Here is a 24,014-nt window from a genome sequence, read left to right on the forward strand (position 1 = left end):
CTTGATCAGAGGATTAACATGAGATTAGGCTCTCCATCTCGCTGAAGCTACGTGTATACGTAAACACAAAGTAAAGAAATAATTGTGAGTGTAATCTTTAGAAAATTAGGACCTTTTGAGTGCCCCGGAAATCATGCTGTAACAACTTAATCCACATGGAAAGAATTCAGACATACTATATATAAATGGACTATTGCCTCAAAGAGCCAGTGAATGCTTATAATGCTTTATCATTTCTAGCGTCTTCATGACGTGCTTTGATATCAAATATTAAGACATACCTCTCAGTATTGGAAGGTTTGATCTAGAAGGAAAGTTAGTGCCTCGAGTCTCAAGCTCATTGAAGCCACATTCTTGAAGATTCCGAAAGGAATGTTGGAGAAAGGCGTTTGAGACAAATAGAGACCCTTATTGAAGAAAATAATTTTTGCAATTCCCGAGCAAAAAGTTGACTCTGCTCAAATTTCTTTTTGGAATTTGTCGGAGATGGTCGGCGGCAATCAGGAGGTGGACTGGCCATGTGTGAATGTCTCCAAGAAGCCCAGATGTATTCAGTTTGAGTAATACATTTAAGCAAACTTCTATTAAATTACAGTTTCCTAATTGTTACGTTCCTTGGCACCTATAATTTGCAAGGGAGCTGTTTTCAGGAAAATGAACTTGTCAATTTCTCGAAGTGCAACGTTTTGCAAACTGTCTGATATAATCAAAGGCTCAATAGAATGCAATCAAGATGCTCATTGCTTTGCCGTTGACTACCTGGATGAGGAACATAGAAGGGCTACTTTGAGTGCTTGTACAGATATTCTGTCGGAAAATATTTCAGACAACCTCCAAAACCAAGCAATTTATATTTAAATTATTCCCCTAGAACCTTTTTTTGGCTGGGGGTAGAGACATGAAGAGGAAACACACTCGTGCTGAGGTTGCCGATCCTGTTGATTTCTCAGAATAAGAAAGAATGAAGATCCTTAGATTTCTAATAAAGAAACAGATAAGAAACTCAGAAGTGTCTGGATAAAAAATGAGAAAGATGAGCAGACTATTGAACCTCTCGAATTTGCAGAATTATTTGTCTTCATTCATGGTCCTTGTCAAACAAATATCTTAGATTTGCGCTAAACATTCCATCTGAAGGTTAAGAGATGAACAGATTCAATTTAAAAGCTGAATAAAAGTATTTACATGATGTGGAAAAGCAGCAATACTTTGATTGTATACCCTTCCAATTTTCCGTAAAGACAATTTGAGCTAGAAGTGGGCACCAATGAAAAATTAAACAAGACTAAATGAAAAAATGTAATAAATGAATGAAAACTCCAATGTGCAAAGTTATTTTTTAATTTGTTTTTGGAGCACGATCCTAAGCACTACTCAAAGTCTACTCTAGTTAATCAACGCAAAACGATTAACAAAAAAACACCGCAAATCCCAGCCTTCATTAACAAAACAACTTTGTTCATGAATCATTATCAGCTTCCATTCCGAATTTCTTATCACCAAAAACCCCAAGTACTCACTTTTCCAATTCGGCTCCCCACAGTCGATTTCGCATAGTCGTGGTCGAAAATCTTCCACTACCATCTCCCTCCATCATGGCTTTCAACAACCAAACACCCACGATTGTGGTTTTGAAAGAAGGCACCGACTCCTCGCAAGGTAAGGGCCAGATCCTCAATAATATCAATGCCTGTTTGGCCATCCAGGAAACCCTCAAACCGACTTTGGGTCCTTTTGGTTCAGATATCTTGATCAAGTCTGGAAACGGCAGAACCACCATCTCCAACGATGGTGCTACCATCTTGAAGCTTCTAGACGTCGTTCACCCGGCAGCCAAGATGTTGGTCGACATCTCTCGTGCTCAAGATGCTGAGGTAGGTGATGGAACTACCTCTGTGACCATCTTGGCTGGAGAGTTCTTGAAGGAGAGTAAAGCATTTGTAGAGGACGGACTTTCACCACACTTGATCATCAAGGGTTTGCGCAAGGCTTGTGATTTGGCTGTCAACCGTATCCGTGAGATCCAGGTGGAGATCGAGAAGGATGATACCTCGAACTTCAGAAACCTCTTGGAGAGATGCGCCACCACTGCCATGTCTTCCAAGCTTATCAGTAACAATTCCGAGTTTTTCACCAAGATGGTCGTGGATGCTGTCTTGTCGCTCGATGAAGACTTGGACGAGTCTATGATTGGTATCAAGAAGGTTCCAGGTGGAGCTATGGAGGATTCCTTGTTCGTCGACGGTGTGGCCTTCAAAAAGACATTCAGTTATGCCGGTTTTGAGCAGCAACCCAAGAAGTTTGATAATCCAAAGATTTTGTCCTTGAACGTGGAGTTGGAGCTTAAGGCTGAAAAGGACAACGCCGAGGTTAGAGTGCAACAAGTCGCCGACTTCCAGGACATTGTTGATGCCGAGTGGAAGATCATCTTCAGCAAGTTGGAGGCTATCAGTGAGTCTGGTGCTAACATTGTTCTTTCTAAGCTTCCAATTGGAGACTTGGCCACCCAATACTTCGCTGATCGCAACATTTTTTGTGCCGGCAGAGTTGGCGCTGAAGACTTGGACAGAGTTATCAAAGCTGTCGGTGGTGCGATCCAGTCTACTGTCTCTAGCTTGACTCCAGAGGCTTTAGGTACTTGTGAGCGCTTTGAGGAGGTTCAAATTGGAGGTGAACGTTACAACTTGTTCCAGGGCTGCCCTGAGGCCAAGACATGCACATTGGTGTTGCGTGGAGGTGCAGAGCAGGTCATTGCTGAAGTGGAGAGATCTTTGCACGATGCCATCATGATTGTTAAGAGAGCTGTCAAGCACGGATCCGTTGTCGCAGGTGGTGGAGCCATCGAGATGGAATTGTCAAAATACTTGAGAGAATACTCCAAAACCATCGCAGGCAAGCAACAACTTGTTATTCTGGCCTTTGCCAGAGCTCTAGAGATCATTCCTCGTCAATTGTGCGAGAACGCTGGATTGGACGCCATTGAGCTATTAAACATCTTGCGTAGCACGCATGCCAGAGGTGAGACCTGGTTTGGTATTGACTTCCAGAAAGAGGCTGTTGGAAACAATATGGACAACTTTATTTGGGAGCCATCTTTGGTTAAGATCAATGCTCTCCAGTCTGCTACAGAAGCTGCAACTTTGCTTCTTTCGGTCGACCAGACCATCAAGAACCAGGATGATCAGGCTAACGGTGGCAGAGGACAGGGTGCATTCTAAGGAGTCGAAAAAGGGTCATGGATCGAAAGTGTATACATAGAGAACTGCTTGGGCATACCGATCTGTACATTAGAATTTAATAATTGCGTACTGAACGAGGCAGAAACATCTTGTTACGGTGTTGAGTAAATTTGCTACAAATAAAGTATTTTTAAAAATCATTCACAGTTTAATGTGGTTTGACTATGGCATGAAGGTACCGAAGGGCAGTCAGACTACAATGAACCTACAGGATTGATACTTTAAACAACCATAACAGCTTCGAAAATACTAAATTGAAGAAAGTTATTCATAGACTTTTCTTGATTCGGCGCATATTCCCTCAGAAACTTATAGGCTACAGATATGCTTCCACACAACAGTGACAGCTGCAGAGCGCCGCGTAGATGTCCCTGCCTAAGACGCCTCACTCCAATTTGCAACCAGGCTGCTCTACATTTCCGGAAAGATTATCTAAATTCCAGTGCCTATATACTAGTGGTTGCAAAGGACAGACTCGTTAGGCGTATCGTAATAATAGCGTAACCGCGTCCGGTAGGTGTGCAGCACCTTTTAAGGGGAAGCGAGGTTTTGTACATCAACGGGATGGCAGTGGTCGAGCCTTTCCTCTATTGTACACCCCGGAGTTGCAAATAAAAAAACAAAAGAATACACACAAAGTGTTTGTTTATTTGCTCCAAATAACACATGAACAACGTCTTGTCTGGACCTATATTGTTGACGCACAAGGGCCTAACCAGACCTGCACGGCCCCAAATTTAAAGCGCGGATGTCTGCGCGGACGCCTAATGTATACCGTTAGAGGAACAGGCGGTCTATTTTTCGGACGCAATAAGGAAGATAAGCAAAACAAAGAAAAGAGAAGTTTTTGGGGAGCTGGTGAGTTAAGTGAATTAATGGGAATTGATAATTTTTGTTGTTCAGTGAGAGTTGCCATTTTTCGGATCTTGCCGGCGATATCGGAGGTAGGGCTTAGGAAAGAAAAGGAGATCTGAGAGGTCACCTTTTTTCGGCAATGAATTAACCCACACATGGCAGAAATTTCTTTCGGCAGAGCTCCTTCTTCTACCGTAATGTCAGCATTCCACATTCTACATTCTGATCTGATCTGACATTGCCTATCGTTGGCCGAGACCAGATCCGTGCACATTTTGCAGCCAGCTCTTGGTAGCGGACTCCATGCATCTACGGGCAACGAGTTAACATTCCAGTTAAAGTGTGGAGATAATGGTCAGGGAATATTGGCATGGAAGCTATTAGTATTCTGAATCCGGCCACGGCGGCCAGCATCGAGAATGTGCCAACGCATACGAGCTATTGGCGCTCATTAGATCCTCATCCCTTACCAGTGGACTTCAGATGCGGAATGAGAGATCACATAGGAGTACACTGTTCATGACGAAACAAAGCCAGACATATAAAATGAAAGAAGTAAGTAGATTAAAACATTTGTTCACATTTAAAATATAAAATTCTCCATTTCTGGTTTCGACGTAGTTCCTTCCCTCACCAGATCTCATCTGAAGCATCTAAGGTATCTGAAGTTTCATCTGTGACTGCTCCTGCCGCGCATAAAATTTAGAATTCACTGGTCGCCCGACGATCCTCACCGACCGGAATTTGGGCATCAATTACGAACGAGAAAAACGATCCGAAACCAACTTACAAAACGAAAACTCCACCAAATTTTGCCCCAAAAAAACTCTCTCTTCCCTCTCTCTCCCTCCCGCCAAATGCCCCCACCTGCCTCCTTGTGCCCTGCCCTGTACCTCACTCGAAACGTCCTTGGTCTCAGAAGCCACGGCCGCGCTTTCCCTGCAGGCCCCCCTTCCTCCTGGCTACGGCTCCACGCAATTTCGCGACCACTTTGTACTTATAGGCCGATCGGGCTGTTTTTTTTTTCCTGACTGCTAAGTTTTTCAGGTTCTATCCCAGGTGGCCCGTTTCTTTTTCTTCTTTTGTCTTGGTGTGCAATCGGTTCTTCTTCAACCACACCCGTCTCCCCTGCTGCCCTCTTCCCTCCGTCGCTGCTAGCTTTTGCCTTACTGTAACTGCTCCTCCCAGTTGGTTGTAACCATATACATCTACATCTGAACACCATTCGAACGTGACTGTCACATCAATTCGTGGGAATATCAATCAGTCGGTGTGATCCATCCATTCTTTCCTTTAATTTTGTCTTTGCGTGTTGTTGGTGCCTATCACGAACACACCCAATCGTACTCCGACGTTCCCTTCCCCTTGAAGACCGGCACTGCTCTCATCGATAGTGTTACTTGTGTTGATAGTTAGTGTTCCACAATTCTTCCAGAAGATATTTAAAGAAATTCGCTGAAGCATTCTGCGTTGCTCATCTCTTCGTCTGCTGCCCTAATCACTCTGTACCCTCTCCCATCCTCTTACTCTCTTACATCACCACCACAGACCTCCTGCTCGGAACAATCGGGTCCTGCAACGTCTGTCACATCTTTCTTCCCCCTGATCCGCATACACCTCTGCACATACTTGAGATAATTCAACCCGTGTTCGCCTGTTCACCGCTCACCTCATCGCCCCTCCTTTCTTTTTGCCTTTTCGCTGCAAAATCAGATCTCCTTTCTCACTCGGCGCTAATAGCTTCCTGCAGTCCCCGCCTGCAGATACCCGCCAGTTACCCCAGACTACATATTTCTTCTTCCACCGGTTATATGAAATTTTCGAATTTCAAGTTTTAGCATTTTCAAATAATTTCATATACCCCCATCTGCCTGCATTTTTACCCGCCCCGGAATTTTGCAGTTCAAGATGTCCAGACTCTATGGCCCCCCTCAAGTGAAAGCTAAGCCCTATTCCAATGTGCTCGAAATCCTCGAGTCCCAAGCAAACAAAAAGCTCATATCAGAGTACTCGACCGAGTTGGAGACGTACATTGCTCGTCTAGAACTCGTGCTGAAACCAAATCCTCTGATGATTGACTTGCAACCCGAGATCCAATGGTTCATGAGGCCATATCTCTTAGATTTCTTGATCGAATTGCACACCCTGTTCCGTTTACAGCCGTCTACATTCTTTCTTTGCATCAATATCATCGACCGTTATTGTGCTAAGCGTGTTGTATTCAAGCGTCACTATCAATTGGTCGGATGCACAGCTCTCTGGATTGCAGGCAAATACGAAGACAAGAAGCTGAGAGTCCCTACTTTGAGAGAGCTTGCTGTCATGTGCCGTCTGGCCTTCGATGAGGAAATGTTCGTTCAAATGGAAATGCACATCCTAGCTACTATCGAGTGGCTGTTGGGTCATCCAACCTTGGAAGATCGCATGCAATTTGCAATTAACGAGGCTGGAGTTTTCGCCAACGTTACTCCTACAAAATATTCCCGTCCGGTGGCTAGCACCGCAGCACAGAAAATGTCTGCTGTCGCCGCAGTTGGACGCTTCTTTTGCGAGCTCTCATTGTATGATCGTTTCTTTATGACTATACCTACTTCTTTGATTGCATTCACCGCTACCATCATGGCTGTCAATATGCTTGACATCCCTGCAACACAATCGTTTGTGCAAGATCTCTTGGCCTCGATTCTGAACCACGAACTTCAACACAGCCTGCCGGCAGGCGAGGATGGAGAAAACCAGCCTCCTCTGAGAGGTTCCCCTAGGCTCGGTGGTCTCAATGATCTTGACGAACAAACCCTCCTCTCTGCAAAGAAAGTCGCAATCGCTCTTTTATTGCGTACTTCGACCCTCTCTGAGGTATTAAATCGCAAGTATGCAAGATTAGGAGTCATCCCAGTGGTTTTGAACTTCACTAATACCCACCCTCGTATCTCGGAAACCATCTACCAAAGAGGTGGATGTGTTGTTGACGAGGACTTGGAGCAATTGCCCTCTGACTTAAACTTCGCCGCTGATGTTTTGTTGAACCTCGCTCCAAGAAAGGATTCTGCTTTCTCTGAAAACTCAGTCTTACCTCCAACTCCTCCACTGGCAACTTCCCAAGTTCTGATATTCTCCAACATGGGAAGCTCCGCTTGTGCATCCCCTGCCCTTCGCTCAGACACAAATTCAATCCCTGCATACTCTCCGGTCAACAACGAGTGTTCGCTGAATTGGCAACTGCCTGTTCCAATGTCAAAGATCGTACAATAATTATTCATATACATGCATTCTTTCCGTCAATACTATGTAGCTCATCCCAATAGACTATTCCCAATCAGGACTGCATGCATGTACTGCAGGAACATCGCATCTCCTGAAGGGGTGTGTTTCTTCTTGAGTGATGAGAAGCAAAAAAAATCCAAAATCGGTGAAACAAGAATCTGAACTCAAAAAGACAAATTGTTTGATCAGTAAAAATATTAGTTCTGGTTTGTTCGCCACTGCTAACTTTTATTAGCTAGTATGGAGTATGGCCAACCTAAAATACTACTTCCACATGGCTTATCGATAGAATTACCAAAAAAAGATTGCAGCACCACAATTTCACACATGGTCTCCCACTGCATTACTCAGTGTGGCTCTAAGTGGCTTGACTAACGTTGATCGGACGGGAAACAGTATTTTCCACTTGATATGGCCGCAACCGATAATTTATTTTTGTAGATGTATATAATGTGTTACGATCTCTTTTGTAACATTATTTCGTTTTGCCGTATACAATTCTTGAATCTAGAAGTAAAACCGATTTTTGCGGTAATTTTGTCAATGCTTTCTGATTATTCGAATAATGTACAGGTTGTTATGTATCTGTGGAATCGAGAAATCCTAAAGCTCCTTCTGACATCTCTTAGAGACCAGTATGATTCGACTTAAACGATTTTGAAAGACATTCAACTTGTTATACTCGAGAGTTTTATACGGGAGCCTGATTAAACTCAGGGAAATAGTAATTCAGCGGTATATTAAATTAAATAAGTCTTGCTCTAGAAATGAAAGGGCACATCGACATCTTGCACATGTCAGATTCGATGCTTCTATTTTTTTTTTTAAACCTCGGTTTCGTTCTCGTAGCGAGATACATTCTTTCTCTCGCGCGAAAGAGCAGCGGCTGCCTTTACGTTGAAGCCATTCTCCAAGAGCTGAGTTGTTTCCTCCAAAGCCAAACCAGAAACCTCTGGCAAAAGGAAGTAAACGAACAAGAAGGAGATAAAACACAAACCAGCGAAGAAGGCGAATGTTCCACTAGGGGTGATGTTTGCCAACATAGTCAAGAAGGTCGAGGCAATCACCAAGGAACCCGACCAGTTTGTAGCAGCTGCAAACATACCACCAACAGATCTGACATTGACGTCGGAGAACAATTCGACACCAGTCCAAGCAGAGTTACCAATACCGATAGCATATGTGGCAACGAAAAGCACCATTCCAACGATCACCACGATACCCCAACCGGTGATACCAGTTTGAGCAATTTGGACATGGGATGAAGAATCGAATTTAATTCCCAAAAAGTGGAAAGCAATTGCACAGACTACCAAGGAGATACACATACCTGGAATGGCCCAAAGCAAAATACGACGACGTCCAACAATGTCGATGATACACATGGCAACCACAGTGAAGACGAAATTGGTGGCAGCAATGATGATAGAGACAGCAGTAGGGTTGTCGAAGCCAATAGTTTCAAAAATTGTGGTACTGAAATACATCAAGGAGTTGAAACCAGTAAACTGCTGGATACCCTGCAAACCACAGGCCAAGATCAAAGCACGGAAGTTGGCTGGACGAGTGTGAATAAGTTTAATGGAGTTCCACATTTGTGCCAAAGGCTTACCTGGAACAGTCGAGTTGGAAGCGATCATATCCTGAAGGATGGCGTTGGCAACCTCTTCAGTAGCAAATGGCTGGGTTCTCAAAAGAACGGATTTGGCCTTCTCGTAATCGCCATTGATAACGTAGTAACGTGGGGTATCAGGTAAGAACACGAAGAGAACCAGCTGAAGGACAGCAGGAACCATACAGAGACCAACAGAAATTCTCCAGCCACCGGAGACACGTGTGAGTCCCCAGTTAATCAAATAGGCCACTAATTGACCACCAGTGATGAAAATACAGTTAGTGACAATAAGACGACCCCTATATTTTGGAGGAGCCAACTCACTCAACATAAGTGGGGCAATGAGAGAGGCGCTACCCACACCAAAGCCAAGCACAAATCTACCGGCCACCATGGTCCAAACGGTTTTGGCAACCAACTGGAGGATAGTTCCGACAATGAACATCACGTTGGAGCCAAAGAGAACGTTTTTACGACCATATAAGTTGGCTACGAAACCACACAAGATGGCGCCAATAAGTGCACCAAGCGACGTGGCAGAAGTGATGAGCTCCTTCTCGCCAGAAGTCAAATACTTGTTCAGCAAGTCCTTTCCGATGTGTACCAATGCAGCCGAAATGTATCCGGTGTCGTAACCGAACATGAACCCGGAGATGGATGAGGCCAACGTTAGGATTATGACAAATGTGTTGGGGCTCATTTTGGCGTGGTCGGCGGTGCCGGCCGCCGTAGTGGAGGTCGTGGAGGTCAGCTCCGTTTCTGGCTGCTTGGCTAGCAAGTCATCTTTCGATGTTTTGGCAGAGTTGTCCATTGTAGAAGGCAACAAATAAATAAGATGCGGATGTTTTATGCAAGGATTGACTGTGCGAAACTGATGCAAATACGTTTGTACAAATCAGACCCTAGAGAGTGTTTGTTGGTGGATGTAGACAGTGTCAGTGAGGGAATATATGCTGGGATGCGGAAAATTTTGGGACTAGGAAATTTGGCGCTATTTAAGGGCGAAGCAACGTCCTGCAGGCAGCGCGACTGTTCGGCGAATTTTCCTGGGGACATGAGCCATCTACACGCCCTTTCGGCGAAAAGACAGGGCCGCGGCGCGTACAAGACATCTGAGCAAAGAATCAGCTTTTCTGGGGATAGGTTTTGTGGCTTCGGAATTTCGATGATTTTAATGGTCTATGTGGGTTAAAAATAGAATTTTCTGGCTTTTTTTGGTCAACTTTCGCAACAATGATGTTGGGCGTGAAGAGAGTGTCTCAGTTGGGATTCCTGGGTATAAGTGACAAGGCGTCAACACCATCCGGAACTTTGTGTGCTAGGGCTTTGGGAGAAATCGATTGAACGATTGAAGATTTTCACGATGTGCAGTTATGGTTTCTTGAGATCGGACGGGATTGGGCAGTGGCATTTGATGTAACCGGTTTTCGAAGATAGCGCTACTTAAAAGGCTAGACATATTAGTGTTCACTAATACCAAATGCACTATTGGATTGAGAAATCACCGAGCTTAGAGTGTGTGAGGGGCCCGGTTGCTTCCAAGAATTGGTTGAGCCACCAAAATGTAAACGGATTCTCCAATTTACGCTCATTTTCACGGATGCGCAGCTTCTTTTGCTTCATTCGGTCTTTTGATCCCGCAGTTTTATAGTACGTGGGTACGTACCGTCACTAAGACGACCGTTGCATGTGAAAAGAAAAACAAATTCGATTCGATTTTTGAGACCAAAAAATTTAGTCTACTCACTTCATAGAGCATTTACAGACTACGAAAAAATTCCGAATTAACCGCCTCGCATTCACCTTTATCGCTTATCTCCAGTGTGACCTCTGTATTAACTCTCCACACATCATAATTCTTTCTTCAATTCTTGCCAAACTTACAGTCTGCTGTGCTCAATAGTATTTTCATATATAGCGCGATTCTTCTTCACTTCTCAAACCAACTGATTCTTCAAACAAACAATTAATAGCACAATTGATACATCCTTTCACCCACATACCTAATTGTCTACACACAAAGGATAATGATCCGCAAATTGGGCTCTCTTTTTCTTCTCCCGATAGTCACGTTCGTTGTGAACCATACGCCGTCCTTTGTGTGGGTCATAGTCGACTTCTTTTTGGACATATGGCTTTTCTGGATCCGCAAAATGTATTCCATGTACAGACGCAAAGATCGACTCAAAGAGGCGGTGAAACTGCTTTCCAGTGCCCAGAATTACCACGAATACAAGGGTATTATTACGGAAATAGACCGCCTCACCAATATGGACTTGTGGCGCCAGAACTTTGTTTCTCAACACTACGACTACATTCTTATAAACGACAGAATGGAATTACTTCGCACCGCCAGAAACAACGACGACCTGCGTCTCGTGATGTCCTTGTTGAGATCTGGAATGATCCGGAACTTTGGCGGCATTGCCCAGAAAAAACTCTACACAAAGTCGTATTTGGGCACAAAGCTCATGATCCAGGAATACATTGGCGAGGTGCTTGAATGTCTCAACTACCTCAATGATAGCATGAATTCCGAAGCCGATGATGACTACATCATGAACAGTAAACAATTAAAAATCAACTTTTTCCACGACGCGCGGCAGAGTTTCGGCTGCACAGCTCTCATTCTCCAAGGTGGCTCGCTCTTTGGTTTGTGTCATTTGGGTGTGGTTCGTGCTCTATATTTTAAGGGAAGTTTGCCTAGAGTGATTGGAGGAAGTGCTATAGGTGCCGCTGTTGCTTCCATTGTGTGCTCATTGACCGACAAAGAGCTCATTCCAATTCTTCTTAGCATCACAGATGTCATGGGCGACGTAGATCAGTTGAACCATGATGTGGACGAACGGTATGGCAATGTCATTGAAAACGTGGTGCGTAAGGGATATTCGCAGGAGATCCTTCTTTTCCTCAAATTTGTCAGAGACACCATTGGCGACTTGACATTTGAGCAAGCGTATCTCAATACGCAAAGAATTCTCAATATCGTGGTCCATCCTACAAATCTGGCTATTCCTTCACTTCTCAATTATATCACCGCTCCCAATGTCATTATTTGGACGGCAATTTATGCTTCGATAGGAACTGGTGTCTTATCCGATAATGTTCAACTATACATGAAAGATTTCAGCAACGATATTGTTCCAGTGGAACCAGACCTTGATATTACATTCATGAAACCACAGGACGTCAGATACTCGCAGCGTTATTTCAAATCAAACAAAAACGGAATGGGGGTCTACAGCTCCGATCTGTCTTCCAATAACCTGGACAACTCACCATACACAAGGCTTACAGAATTGTTCAACGTTAATCATTTTATTACAAGCCTTGCACGGCCATACCTCGCTCCATTGATTAACAATGATCTCAAGCACCAAAATACATATGGTCAAGTAAAGATGGATGACGAGCCTCTGGAAAACTCAAAGGCGAAGAGTTTGCCCAAAGACTCCAGCTTCAATTTCACCAAACATTTGAAAAACGTTATCGGTATGGAAATTCAGCATAGACTCGATGTCATGAACAAACTAGGTATTTTGCCGGATGTGATACAGAGGTTTTTCATTGATGAGAAACCTTCCAGCGTTCAATTGACATCCAGTCTACGCGAAATCACGATCGTTCCTGAATTAAGGTATCTCTTGAAGGATTTTGGGAGAGTTTTTGACGTGCATAAGACTTTGGAGAACATCCCGTATTGGGTTTTGGTTGGAGAAAGATCGGTTTGGCCGCTCTTCCCTATCCTTTGGTCAAGATGTGCCATCGAATTTGCTCTAGATGATTTATACAATGTTCACAAGAAGATTAGCCCTCTTCCATAGCCATGGCTAGTAATATGATCAACGGAAGTACAATTTGGCTGTAGCATCCTTTGTCACCTGGAAGACATACTCTCGCTCCAAAACTTCGGAACCCGAGGTCATGGGTATAGCGCCTCTTGTAACTGTTAATGATCCTGTAATATCCTTTGCTTTGCCTGTTGCTAATGGCTGCAAACTGATGTTTAATGAGGACATATGACAAAGCTTGACGTAAAAGTCAGTGATCTGAAAGGCAGGATCTTGAGCATTTTGGATGTCCATGTTAAACATCGAAGTGTGGACATTGATAATGGTTATGACAGTAGCTAGCTTTTGCAACTTTCTTACTCCTGCAAGTATATCTGCGCTTGAGAGGTTTGTGGCTGCCAATAGAAGCTCTGGGGAGTCGAGAAACACAACTTTGTTAGAAGTTTTCGCTGATTCGATAGTTTTTGTAATGTCATCAAACAACAACGAAAGCTGTCTTTTAGGATCTTTTGTTGCAGGGAAATTAGAGGTGAATAGCGAAGAGCTGTAGTCCAAGAACTTGAACAGAGAAAGAGAACCCAAATCGACAGCCTGTCTACGGCTAGCTTTCTCAAACACATCCTCGGTGTGTAGAAACGATGCATTAACTACAGAGCAATCGTTTTCAGATTGCTTGAGCTCACGATTCACCAGGTTTGCCGTTCCAACAAGACAATTTTCAGCTAGCGTTGTAGTGAGCCACATTGGCGAGGTGCCGTCGTGATGTGAAATGATGTGTAGTTTGGGGTTCAGCGATGCATCTTTTGGTGTTAAAAGCGATCCATCTGTGAAGAATACCAAGTCTTGTTGTTGAGATGACATGTGGAACTGGTTACTATGGGGAAGTAGAGATACATGAATACAGCATAGCTCTCTAATCTATAAGAAAATGAAATAATGGTCTCAGGTCTATATCTATCTCAGGAGTTATTGAAATTCTAAAAAATTAGAGTTTCAGTTGCCATAGCCGGCAATTGCATCTATCAAGAACTGTGTTTTTTGATGAAGTATCGTCTCTAATGGATATTGATACAATTAGAAAAATAAGGACAAACTTGATACCAAATGGTAAAGTTTTTAAATTACTGAATTAATTTCAATTTGAAATTAAATAATTCCTAGTTGGATCTCTCATTGGATGATAATCTACCCGACAACAAGGCACAGCACACCAATGTCAGAGAGCCCAGAGCTATTAAAGGCTTCTCTTGACTCATTTTATCAATTTTGAGTGAACAGCGGCTTTAAGCGGAATTCTAATGCCAGATACGTTCGTAGATCTATTCTCGCCATGTGTTTGGTTGATTTCCATTACCCCGTCATGTCCGTCATGGAGGTGCCAGTCGAAATTTCTTGGCAGCGTCCTCGGCCTTCCTACAGCCCTGTCAAGGCGCAAGCTTTTATGAGGTCTCAGGGTATGTTCTTGCAATTATCGTCGAGCCCTTTTGGAAGGGCTTTCAGAACTAGGGAAAGAATGATAGTGTTCAGATTTGAAGCTTTTTGAAGGAATCGGTATATTCCTCATAGTAATCATTTGTCAATATTAAATGAACAGATTCTCTGCACACGTTGCGTAAATGATGTTCTTTGGCGCTTTGCAGCCGGGTCTGATAGGAGCTTGTTTTAGAATCTGCGTAGAGTGCACATAACTTATCGGCATGGACTTTTTATCCCAAAATGGCTGCTCAAGGCCGAGTACCAGAGAAAAGATATCTTTTTAGCAAATCACATTTTTCTGTCGCCAAGAACAATTTATTCCGTCATATGGATCTAGCTCAATAAACCGTTATCTAAATCCTGATAACGATTACTGCTGCAGAATATAAAAGGTCTATGGTTTTGGACCGATATTTTGCAGCCAATCTCTGATACACAACCAACCAACATGAAGGGATCAACCAACTTGTTGATGCAATTGGCATCTGACGCTTTATCAAAGAGAGACACAATGTCGTTAGAAGAACAGACGGCATCTCTCAAACCTACCGACATGGCATATGTGATGTTCTGTGCCTTTGGTGTGTTTTTGATCACACCGGGCATTGGCTTGTTCTATGGTGGTACTTTGAAGAGAAAGAACATGGTTCAAATACTCTTTCAAACATATATGGTAACAAGTGTTATCGTCATCGTTTGGTACTTGATTGGCTACTCCTTATCTGTTTCTCCAACATCTTCTTCTAAGCTTTTGGGTAACTTTTCCAACGCTGCTTTATATAACGAAGAGGCCCGGCCTTTGCTTGAAGGCGGCACAATTCCTTCTGTCATCAACTTCTGCTTCAATGTTTTCTTCCCAGTTGCAACAGTACAAATTTTCGTCGGCTCGATTGGAGAAAGAGGACGCTTCTTGCCTTCCATTGTGGTCAGTATTGTGTGGGTCATTGTGTGCTACTGCCCATTTGCATACTGGGTTTGGGGAGCTAACGGCTGGCTTTATCATTTGGGCGCTTTGGACTTCGCTGGAGGAGGACCAGTCCATATTGCTTCGGGAGTTGCCGCATTCTGCTACTCTTGGTTCTTGGGTCCCAGAGGTCTTCCTGGAAAGAGAACTGGCCCACTTCCTGATGTCAAGGGACACTCTACAGTATCTACATTCATTGGTGTAACCTTAATTTGGGCAGCTTGGTTTTGCTTCAACTCCGGAACTTTGTTGTCTGTGAATGCTAGAACTGGGTACATCTTCCTCAACACCATCCTTGCCTCGTCCTTTGCCTGTGTCTCCTACACTGCCACTGATTTCTTCCTTACCGGAAGATACTCTCTTCAAGCCGCTTGTGAGGGATCTATTGTTGGTTTGGTCAACATCACCCCATCATGTGGTTTCTACTGGCCATGGGCTGCTGCTGTTACCTCCATTATTAATGCGGTTTTGTGCCGCTTGACTGTTGTTTTGGCACGCAAAACTGGTGTCGACGATGTGTCAGTTTCTGGAGTCATCCATGGTGTAGGTGGAATTATAGGCGCAACCTTGACTGGTATTTTTGCAACCAAAACCGTAGCTGGCTACGACGGGGTTACAGTAATTGAGGGTGGCTGGATTGATGGCAACTTCAAGCAAATCGGATACCAAATTGCTTCATGGGTTGCAATTGTTGCCTGGACTGCTTTGTTCACAATGGCCATCCTTTTCATCGTTGACAACATTCCAAAGTTGAAGTTGAGAGCCAGTGTAGAGGCTGAAGAGATGGGTATGGACTTGTTTGAAATGGCTGAGACAGTTGATGAGTATGGCAATGAGTACGAGGAGTTCTTCAGACAAAACGCCGACAAAATTAGAAAGGCGCTTAGTTATATAGAGGGTGAGGCACTTGTTCTTGAAGGAAGATCCATGGATGGGTCTTCTGTTTCCGAGGTTCAGTTGATGAATTCCGAGAAGGTCTAGAAAATATGTATTGTATTGTAATAATATTGGGAAATTCAATTCACTTAAGATACCATGTATTGAGCTCAGCTTCGAGCAGTAAACCCGTGGATAATCTACGAAAGTAGCGGATAATATTTTGTTACAGATGAATTGATTATTCTGTTGGATGGTTTTGTTTTTATTGTCATTATATTCCTTTTTCTTTATTTATCTTTTGTAGTTTTTTATTTTGGTCCCATCGCAACAGAATTATCGACATCCAAGTGCACTATTCGTCAACATGTGCAAAAGTTCAAAAATCCGACCGAAAGCTGTTCTGGAAAAGTAAAGAGAATGCAATTTTAAAAACAAAACACCAATTACAAAATAATAAGCATCCCTTTTTGTTTTTCCGATTTCAAACATTGCCTTTAAGGTTACTTTTTGAATCCTAAACACATAGAACCTATCCAATTCATACAAAGCAGTACCCGAAAATCCCTCAAAAAAAAATCGCCCTCTGTATCTTACTTCGTTTAATAATCCAACTGCTTTCACCAGAATTCCAACCCAATCACACTTTCCCCTTATTTGCAGCCATCGGAGATCCTCCTCCACTAAGACATCCGCACAGTCCCAAGTTTATCTTTATCTAGATCGGAACTACGCTTCTTTTTTCTTCCAAGTCAACTTGTGTGCTGCAAGCGACCGCATATCCATCCTTCCGTGGCATCCGTGGCACCTCCAATAGTCTCAGCTGTGCTGATTTATTTTTCATTTGCTATTTGACATTCTCATTAGTGATATTCAACATATATAAGCACGGATCTGCTTACATCATCCCTCTGAAAAACTGCACCCGGATCTCCGTCGGTGCAAGCAAAGCAAGCCATTTCAATGCGAGGAGACAATGCCGGCCATGCCTCCCCTGGCAGGGACTTTAGCGATGTGATACATGGCGAAGACTTGGAATTCAGAGAGACCAATCAGCCGTCTCTCATGAAGCAGCGTCACAAAGGTCTACCGCGAGCCCCGCTGCCTTTTTTTGCATCTTTTCTGGAAACGCAACTCATCACCATGGCAGGGGCTGCGTCTGGTTTCGTTGCTGGAGTTTTTGTGTGTCCTTTAGACGTCATCAAAACACGGTTTCAGGCCAAGAGCGTAAACTACAAATACTCTGGCTTTTTCAATGCATTTAAAACCATCATTCATGACGAGGGTCCTGCGGCACTCTTCAGAGGTGTGATACCTGTGACTATTGGCTACTTGCCCACTTGGGCCATATATTTTACTGTATACGAGAGAGCCAAGGGATTTTACCCTCGTTTCTTTTCCGAGACTTTCGGTAGTAACATAGTGTTCATGGACCACTTTGCTGCTTCTATCACTGCTGGAGCTTGTTGTTCTATTCTTGTAAACCCCATTTGGGTCGTGAAGACGAGACTTATGGTACAGACTGGTAAAGAGAAGGTTCTCTACAAGGGAACAGTCGATGCATTCAAAAAAATGTACCATAACGAAGGCATTCGCGTCTTCTATAGCGGTCTCGTTCCGTCACTTTTCGGGCTTGTTCATGTAGGAATCCACTTTCCTCTTTACGAAAAGCTCAAAAGCATTCTCCATGTATCCGAAAGTGAAGATATTGCAAAAACATCGAATATGACTCTTTGGCGACTCTTGGTTGCCTCATCTGCTTCCAAAATGATCGCCAGTACTATTACATATCCCCATGAGATTCTACGAACCAGGATGCAAATGCAGTCTGCCGAGGAGCGTAGGACCCTGAAGCTCTCTAACGAATTTCGAAATATTTACGCCAGAGAGGGATATCGCGGGTTTTATGCGGGATACATTACTAACTTAGCGAGAACAGTGCCAGCGAGTGCTGTGACACTTGTAAGCTTTGAGTATTTCAAAACATATTTATTGGAATTGAGCGGCAGAATCACAGCCGATTAGCCTAGCTTGCCTTATCTCAATCCTATGTACATTATATTACGTGATTATCAATTAGAAGGAATACCGGAACATGATGTTCTCGCGGTCTGTCAAGTCCATGAACTCGTAGTTGTCTCCTTTATCCTCCAACCATTGGTCCTTGACTTTCTCGTCCATATTGTCTCTCTTCTTGTTTTCCAAATGAGAGACGTAAGAAATTAGGAGGACGAGAGGGATACAAGCAACAGTGATCGCAAGCAAGGCCGTTTTCGCTCTTATGTATCGTGGAGCATCCGATACACGGAACAACTGTGGGCCAATCAATGCTCCTGCTGAGAAAAACGCCATTGTCAAACAGGTCCGTGCAACTCTTTTGGTGTATCCAGCGGTGTTGGCCAGGTTCCAAGAGTAAATCATGGTGATAACACAGGTACCAACATTGATGAGGTACACAGATAAGAGCTGACCAATTTTGTTCTTGCTAGTGATCAAGACGATGTAACCGATGATGGCTGGAATAAGCATAGAGATAAAGATGAGGTTTCTGTGCTTTCCTTTGAAGTAAGCACACAAGTAAGTTCCCATTGCAATAGCCCAGACTGTAGATACACCGAGCGGCATTTGCATGAGTGCAGCATTTTTAGTTGAAAATCCGATGTTTGCAATCATTGTGACGGAGAATGTCAACACTGCACCAGTAGGGATCATCAGTAGGAGGGTCAAGACTAACATAAGCCATGTGAGTTTATCTTGCAAGAGAAGTTCTTTCAAGTGAGACCACTTGAATTCCGTAGAGGCTGTACCGGTCTGTTGAACACGGATGTTTTCAACGACAGCTGCTTTCTCCTCTTCCGTCAAGAAGTTGGCGACTACAGGCGAATTGGGCATAAGGAACACCATTAGGATTGACCACAACACCGTAATTATGCCCATCACCAAGCAGAACATCTGCCATCCTTGGAATGTCTTATTGTGGACGTGCTGGAACGCAAAGGATAAAAGACCACCAATAATTGTTGCAACACCAGCTTGACAGGTCCACCAACATGTTCTACGGAGTTGCTGTGCCTGATTGTACCACATTCCCGTCACCAAAGTACAACCTGGTGCGACACAAGACTCAAAAAGACCAAGCAAGAAACGAACAGCCATGAGCGAAGAGTAATCTTTAGCAAAAGCATGTCCAATAACCACTACACCCCAGCAAAATACACATGCAGCCATGAGTTTTACCGGTGGTACTTTCTGGAACAAGTACACATTGATTGGTTCACCAACCAAATACGCAATAAATAAAATTGTTCCCAAATTCGAAAACTCATTGGAGTGAGGCTTCAAGTAACTTTTAATGCCCATCACTGCTGAATAGTTGAGAAGAGACTTATCCAAAAATTGAAGGAAGTACACACCGCAAAGCATCAAAGTGATGCGGAGGTCAATTTTGAGCCATGCCCGTCGGGAGATCTGCGCCGCAGTTCTTTCTTTGGCTAAGTCGAAAGCTTGATCGTACATTAATGATAGACCGAACATAGGATTTGCTACGGTTTTTATGGTTGCAAAATTGACTCAGGGTGAGGTTCTGAAAGCGCATGTCCGGCAGATAGATCGATCTGACTAGCGCCGTGCGTCCTGATCTGTTAGATTTAGCCCCGAGGAGAACAAAAGCGAAAATTTTCATCGTATGAGTCAAGGAAATGCAATGGTCTTACAGCAGATGATGGAACGTCATCAGTTTTGAGTAAATTGTGGAAGTTAGTGCTCATTTAGGCGCTTTTTGGACGTCATTTTGATGAGAGGGATCAACATTAATAAAACGGAAGACTTAGGCGATTCTATGAAGATGATTTTATAAAATTTCCGTCTCTGATTGAGTCGTGTGATGCTAACGCACTTGGTGTAGTTGAACTTCTTGGTCTGGGCGAACTCGGGCCTATTTAGTTTGTGCAGACAAATAGTCGTATTGTGCATATTTTTAATCAATTCATAGAAATTTAACTGCGGTCTAGTGAAACACTCATTGAATGCGATGTCTGTCTGGTAATTGGTAGAAAACCAGTTCCAAATTAGCTTCACTGATGCATCGAATTAGCTCTACTGGCGGGAGGAGATTCCAAGAAATTTCCTCTAATTAAAATAAACATAAAACTAATACCAAATTCATTCATTTTAACTATATCATTCTTAAACCGACCCACTTGCGATCTTCTTCTCAACAATATCGATCTTGTCTTGTGGAGATTGATGCTTGTCAGTACGGGTTCCCACACGGATGTCACTCTGAATGCGGACAACACCCGAATCATGCAACTTTTCGTGGAACTGGCCAATTAACTCCATCACCTCGTTCCAAGGTCCTTCGATAGTGGTACCAGCGGAATGCAAGGTGCAGTTTAAGTGGGAAGAGCGAGCCAATTTGGTAATAACAGCAACTTCGTTGGAGACAGAAGCAGTGGATGTACCAATTGGAATGAGGCAGACGTCTGCCAAACAGTGAAGAGTTACCATTGTTGAAGTTATAGTTGTTGTGTAGTAAGTAGTTAGAGGTCCTGTACTTCACTGAGGCTCCACACATGTGCATGTACGTCCGTAATGGATGCATACATTAACGTTTATAATTTTTTTTTATGGAAGGCGATAATTGTATATATTCTGATATTAGCCTTAGTGTTTAATTAGTGTAATAGTCTCGCCATCTCAACTTATTAGAGAGATACATTAAACTACAATCCATCTGGATGTGGTCTGGCGGAGACAATAGTGGTATGAATTTGAAAACATTCCCACTAGGTCAGATCAAAAACTCTGGTGGCAGAAACAGGGTCTCTGTGCTCCCAAGGGAAAACCTTGGCTGCCTCCTCGACGTTAAGTGCACTGAAAGCACTTGCGATAGAAGTTGTGTCAGTAAACGTACTACCTGAGCTGCTCTTGAGATTCAAGCCATCTTTTGGCTTCTGCGACAAGAGCTTGACGCGGTCGACTTCCAGAAAATTGTCGTTGAAGATCTTCCACCACATATCATGGAACATGGTGCCTGTTTGAGAGCCATAAAGCCACGGTTTGATTGCACCAACGAAGTGAACTAAATGAATGTCGTACAAAAATCTCTCAATGGCGGGCGAGTTTTGGTACAGAGTTGAGGGAGTCATGTTGTAAACGAAAGGAAGCCTAATCCAATTGTAGCCCTCATGGTCTTGAAGATGGAACACCTCGTTCAAAAGACCCTGATCTGCACCATCGTAAGAGACCATTTCACCTTGCTCGGAGTAGTTCTTGATGAACGCATACACAGATGGGTCAGGCTTGATGACCATGAAACCCGAGTTGAAGACATCAGGCCAGCCAATGTCGGGAGAGGCTACCACCTCAGTGGGCTTTTGAGATGCAAACCTTTCAAATAAGTGGTCCAAGGACTTCAAAGGCACCGTGTCTGCATCTAAGTATATGATATGTTTGTATTGAACCAACTGCCAAATGAGAATCTTGGTCAAAGTCACAGCAAGCTGCGGCCGCCCGAGTTTCCGCGTCACCAAATCCACAGGCATGAAAATCTTGTCGTCGTTGATTTCGATGATGTCGTCATACAACTCCTTGATAAGATTCTGAGAGTAGGCTGAGACGGTAGACGTGTCCAACAAAATGGCTAACTTGAATTTTGTGCCATTATTTCTGAGCGCCTTTGCAAGGACCAATGCTCCCGGAACATAGGATTCGTTTATTAAAAGGGTGACGTAGGCGTTCATTGTGTAATATGATAAGAAAGAAGGACCAAAAGAATATCTGGTCTTTTATTAGCCAATACCAAAGAGTAAAGTATTAGAACAAATTTCTCGTTTATGATTATCACGAACTCCAGACTTGAACTGTTAAGAAGGAAGAAAGTGGTGCTAAAAAAGTGGTCGCTCACGGTAGTACCTCTTCCGACCTTGACATGAGGGAATGTTTTGGTGTGCAGGTAACAAAAGCGGGGGGCAGGAAGATAAGCTACTTGTCATATTTAGCGAGCAGGAGACAGGAACGATATGAGTCTAGAAAGGGCGTCTGGGGTTGGGAACATGATCATTGCTGAAATAACAAGCTTGCTAATTCTCAGGAAATGAGGATTGGTATGGGTGTGGGAAATGATGGTTCTTATATATTTGTGTGCTTAGGCGCCATGCTTCTTGTGTATAGCACCTGCAGTATCGAATGTTTTTTGCAGATCTTGAAGTCTGAATGGACGTTGTAGCCTTGTTCGTATGATATCTAGTGGGGAATGAGAAGTCAGCAAGACTTAAGATTTCGATGAATGCTTGATTAACTTTATTGTGGCAGGTGAGCGTGATCGTAACAAATGGCTAAAAATGTAGCACCGGACTTCAGCGCGAGTTAAACGGAAATAAATTTCTAAAAAATTAATCTCAATTGTAGTCCTCAAATAAATCAAACAATTCTCACTTCTTTCATACCCCATTTGATATCATGCATATCGTTTCAACCCCAAACGCACCTCTTAAACCTTGTTATTTTATTTTCTACTTTTAATACATAAGACGCTGCATTCTACAGCATAACCTCATCCAACTAGTAAGCACCGCCAAGCGTAGCCATGGTACTTTGCGACACGGCGTTGACCATCGACTGCGTCTGTTGCAGTGGATGCGAAGCGAGTGTGTTGGTCGACGTAGACAGAACCTTAGCGGCAGCGGCAGCAGTTCCAGGCACTGGCTGAACAGAAGATGCGGTGGCCGCAGCTTTGGCGGTGTTGGCGTTCTCCTTCAAGGCCAACAATTGCTTGGAACGGTATGCCTCGTAATGAACCAACGATGTGGTTTCAATCAAATCCTGCAAATGAGTTCTGGTCAAAAAGTCACGTAAGAACACAAACTCACACTGCGAAACATCTTCGATGTTGATGAGACCCCACTTACTTTTTCTGCATCTGACAACCTCACCGTTGACCTCAAGCTCTTGCGTAGCGCCGACAACAGCGAATGGAATGAGAGACTTGATATCAGCATTCAACTGTTTCTCATCCTCAAACAAGTCCTCGCTGTCGTATGGGTAGATATTCAACTTGTGCTTGACAAATTCCAGCTGCAAAGCACGCTTTAACAAACCTCTCTCATTGATGGTGAGCGAATCACTCTTGGCAATCACAGGAACCACATTGGCTACCTCAGACAACTTCTTAAGTGCCTGCAAGTCCAATGGACGTAATTTGTTGCCGGTATTTGGCAGAATGAAGTACAAAATACAGTGAACCCTGGTGTCAGGGATACTCTTGGGACGCAGCGCACTCAACTCCTTACGCAAGAATTGAGAGTGTTGCTCCTTGATGTACTTGACCAAGGGTTCCCAGCACTTGCCATTGTCGATCTGGTCACCGAAACCTGGAGTGTCAATCACGTTGACATTGAGACGGACGTTGTTCTCGACTAAAACGTGCAGTTTGACCTTGATCTCGACGGTCTTTTCGATGGGTTCCTCGGCGCTGAGGCGGCCCGAGGTGTCGGCCAACTTGGATGAGAAGAGGGTGTTGACTAGGGTCAGTTTTCCGAGACCGGAACGGCCAACCACCATAACGTTGAAGGTGAATCCCTTTTTGAGGAGACGGTTCTCGATCTGGGAGGTGATGGTGTCAAACCCGACATAGCGAGAGGGCTGAGTGTGGGCTTCTTCAGAGGCCATGACGTATATGTTTTGGGGTATAAAGAAGTAGGATTGAGAAGGGGGTTTTGTGTTTGATCTAGAATGGTAACTTGAATGTGTGTGTTCGTCACGTGACGAGCGCGCCGTTTTAGATGGGTTCTAAGGCTGCAAAAATAGAAATGTAAATTAAAGACACGAGATTATTGTGGAAGAGGCAAGAAAAAATTGATATACTTCAGAGAAATTCTTTTTATTCTGTTCTTGACTGTTTTATGTTCTGTTGTAGTTCTGTTCTTGACTTT

General features: G+C 43.6%; 11 protein-coding genes across 11 annotated transcripts; 5 read left to right on the plus strand and 6 right to left on the minus strand.

Moving 5' to 3' along the window:
- Nucleotides 1–1,595: 1,595 nt before the first annotated feature.
- PUMCH_005068 (uncharacterized protein) lies at nucleotides 1,596–3,218 on the plus strand (the record flags this gene model as incomplete). Its single annotated transcript, XM_063023978.1, has 1 exon — nucleotides 1,596–3,218. One exon carries the CDS (start codon nucleotides 1,596–1,598, stop codon nucleotides 3,216–3,218), a length of 1,623 nt encoding a protein of 540 aa, XP_062880048.1.
- Nucleotides 3,219–6,002: 2,784 nt separating this feature from the next.
- On the plus strand, nucleotides 6,003–7,346 carry PUMCH_005069 (uncharacterized protein; the record flags this gene model as incomplete). The annotated part of the gene is made up of 1 exon (XM_063023979.1): nucleotides 6,003–7,346. The coding sequence occupies one exon, from the start codon at nucleotides 6,003–6,005 to the stop codon at nucleotides 7,344–7,346; it is 1,344 nt and encodes a 447-aa protein (XP_062880049.1).
- Nucleotides 7,347–8,182: 836 nt separating this feature from the next.
- PUMCH_005070 (uncharacterized protein) lies at nucleotides 8,183–9,784 on the minus strand (the record flags this gene model as incomplete). The annotated part of the gene is made up of 1 exon (XM_063023980.1): nucleotides 8,183–9,784. The coding sequence occupies one exon, from the start codon at nucleotides 9,782–9,784 to the stop codon at nucleotides 8,183–8,185; it is 1,602 nt and encodes a 533-aa protein (XP_062880050.1).
- A 1,216-nt stretch (nucleotides 9,785–11,000) lies between these two features.
- Nucleotides 11,001–12,797, plus strand: PUMCH_005071 (uncharacterized protein; the record flags this gene model as incomplete). The annotated part of the gene is made up of 1 exon (XM_063023981.1): nucleotides 11,001–12,797. The coding sequence occupies one exon, from the start codon at nucleotides 11,001–11,003 to the stop codon at nucleotides 12,795–12,797; it is 1,797 nt and encodes a 598-aa protein (XP_062880051.1).
- An 18-nt stretch (nucleotides 12,798–12,815) lies between these two features.
- Nucleotides 12,816–13,625, minus strand: PUMCH_005072 (uncharacterized protein; the record flags this gene model as incomplete). The annotated part of the gene is made up of 1 exon (XM_063023982.1): nucleotides 12,816–13,625. One exon carries the CDS (start codon nucleotides 13,623–13,625, stop codon nucleotides 12,816–12,818), a length of 810 nt encoding a protein of 269 aa, XP_062880052.1.
- Nucleotides 13,626–14,688: 1,063 nt separating this feature from the next.
- On the plus strand, nucleotides 14,689–16,185 carry PUMCH_005073 (uncharacterized protein; the record flags this gene model as incomplete). The annotated part of the gene is made up of 1 exon (XM_063023983.1): nucleotides 14,689–16,185. One exon carries the CDS (start codon nucleotides 14,689–14,691, stop codon nucleotides 16,183–16,185), a length of 1,497 nt encoding a protein of 498 aa, XP_062880053.1.
- An 858-nt stretch (nucleotides 16,186–17,043) lies between these two features.
- On the plus strand, nucleotides 17,044–18,105 carry PUMCH_005074 (uncharacterized protein; the record flags this gene model as incomplete). The annotated part of the gene is made up of 1 exon (XM_063023984.1): nucleotides 17,044–18,105. One exon carries the CDS (start codon nucleotides 17,044–17,046, stop codon nucleotides 18,103–18,105), a length of 1,062 nt encoding a protein of 353 aa, XP_062880054.1.
- Nucleotides 18,106–18,156: 51 nt separating this feature from the next.
- On the minus strand, nucleotides 18,157–19,614 carry PUMCH_005075 (uncharacterized protein; the record flags this gene model as incomplete). The annotated part of the gene is made up of 1 exon (XM_063023985.1): nucleotides 18,157–19,614. One exon carries the CDS (start codon nucleotides 19,612–19,614, stop codon nucleotides 18,157–18,159), a length of 1,458 nt encoding a protein of 485 aa, XP_062880055.1.
- Nucleotides 19,615–20,265: 651 nt separating this feature from the next.
- On the minus strand, nucleotides 20,266–20,589 carry PUMCH_005076 (uncharacterized protein; the record flags this gene model as incomplete). The annotated part of the gene is made up of 1 exon (XM_063023986.1): nucleotides 20,266–20,589. One exon carries the CDS (start codon nucleotides 20,587–20,589, stop codon nucleotides 20,266–20,268), a length of 324 nt encoding a protein of 107 aa, XP_062880056.1.
- Nucleotides 20,590–20,867: 278 nt separating this feature from the next.
- On the minus strand, nucleotides 20,868–21,824 carry PUMCH_005077 (uncharacterized protein; the record flags this gene model as incomplete). The annotated part of the gene is made up of 1 exon (XM_063023987.1): nucleotides 20,868–21,824. The coding sequence occupies one exon, from the start codon at nucleotides 21,822–21,824 to the stop codon at nucleotides 20,868–20,870; it is 957 nt and encodes a 318-aa protein (XP_062880057.1).
- An 820-nt stretch (nucleotides 21,825–22,644) lies between these two features.
- Nucleotides 22,645–23,751, minus strand: PUMCH_005078 (uncharacterized protein; the record flags this gene model as incomplete). The annotated part of the gene is made up of 1 exon (XM_063023988.1): nucleotides 22,645–23,751. One exon carries the CDS (start codon nucleotides 23,749–23,751, stop codon nucleotides 22,645–22,647), a length of 1,107 nt encoding a protein of 368 aa, XP_062880058.1.
- Nucleotides 23,752–24,014: the final 263 nt, after the last annotated feature.

The sequence above is a fragment of the Australozyma saopauloensis genome, chromosome 7 (assembly GCF_035610405.1).
Source record: "Australozyma saopauloensis chromosome 7, complete sequence".
NCBI lineage: Eukaryota > Fungi > Ascomycota > Pichiomycetes > Serinales > Metschnikowiaceae > Australozyma > Australozyma saopauloensis.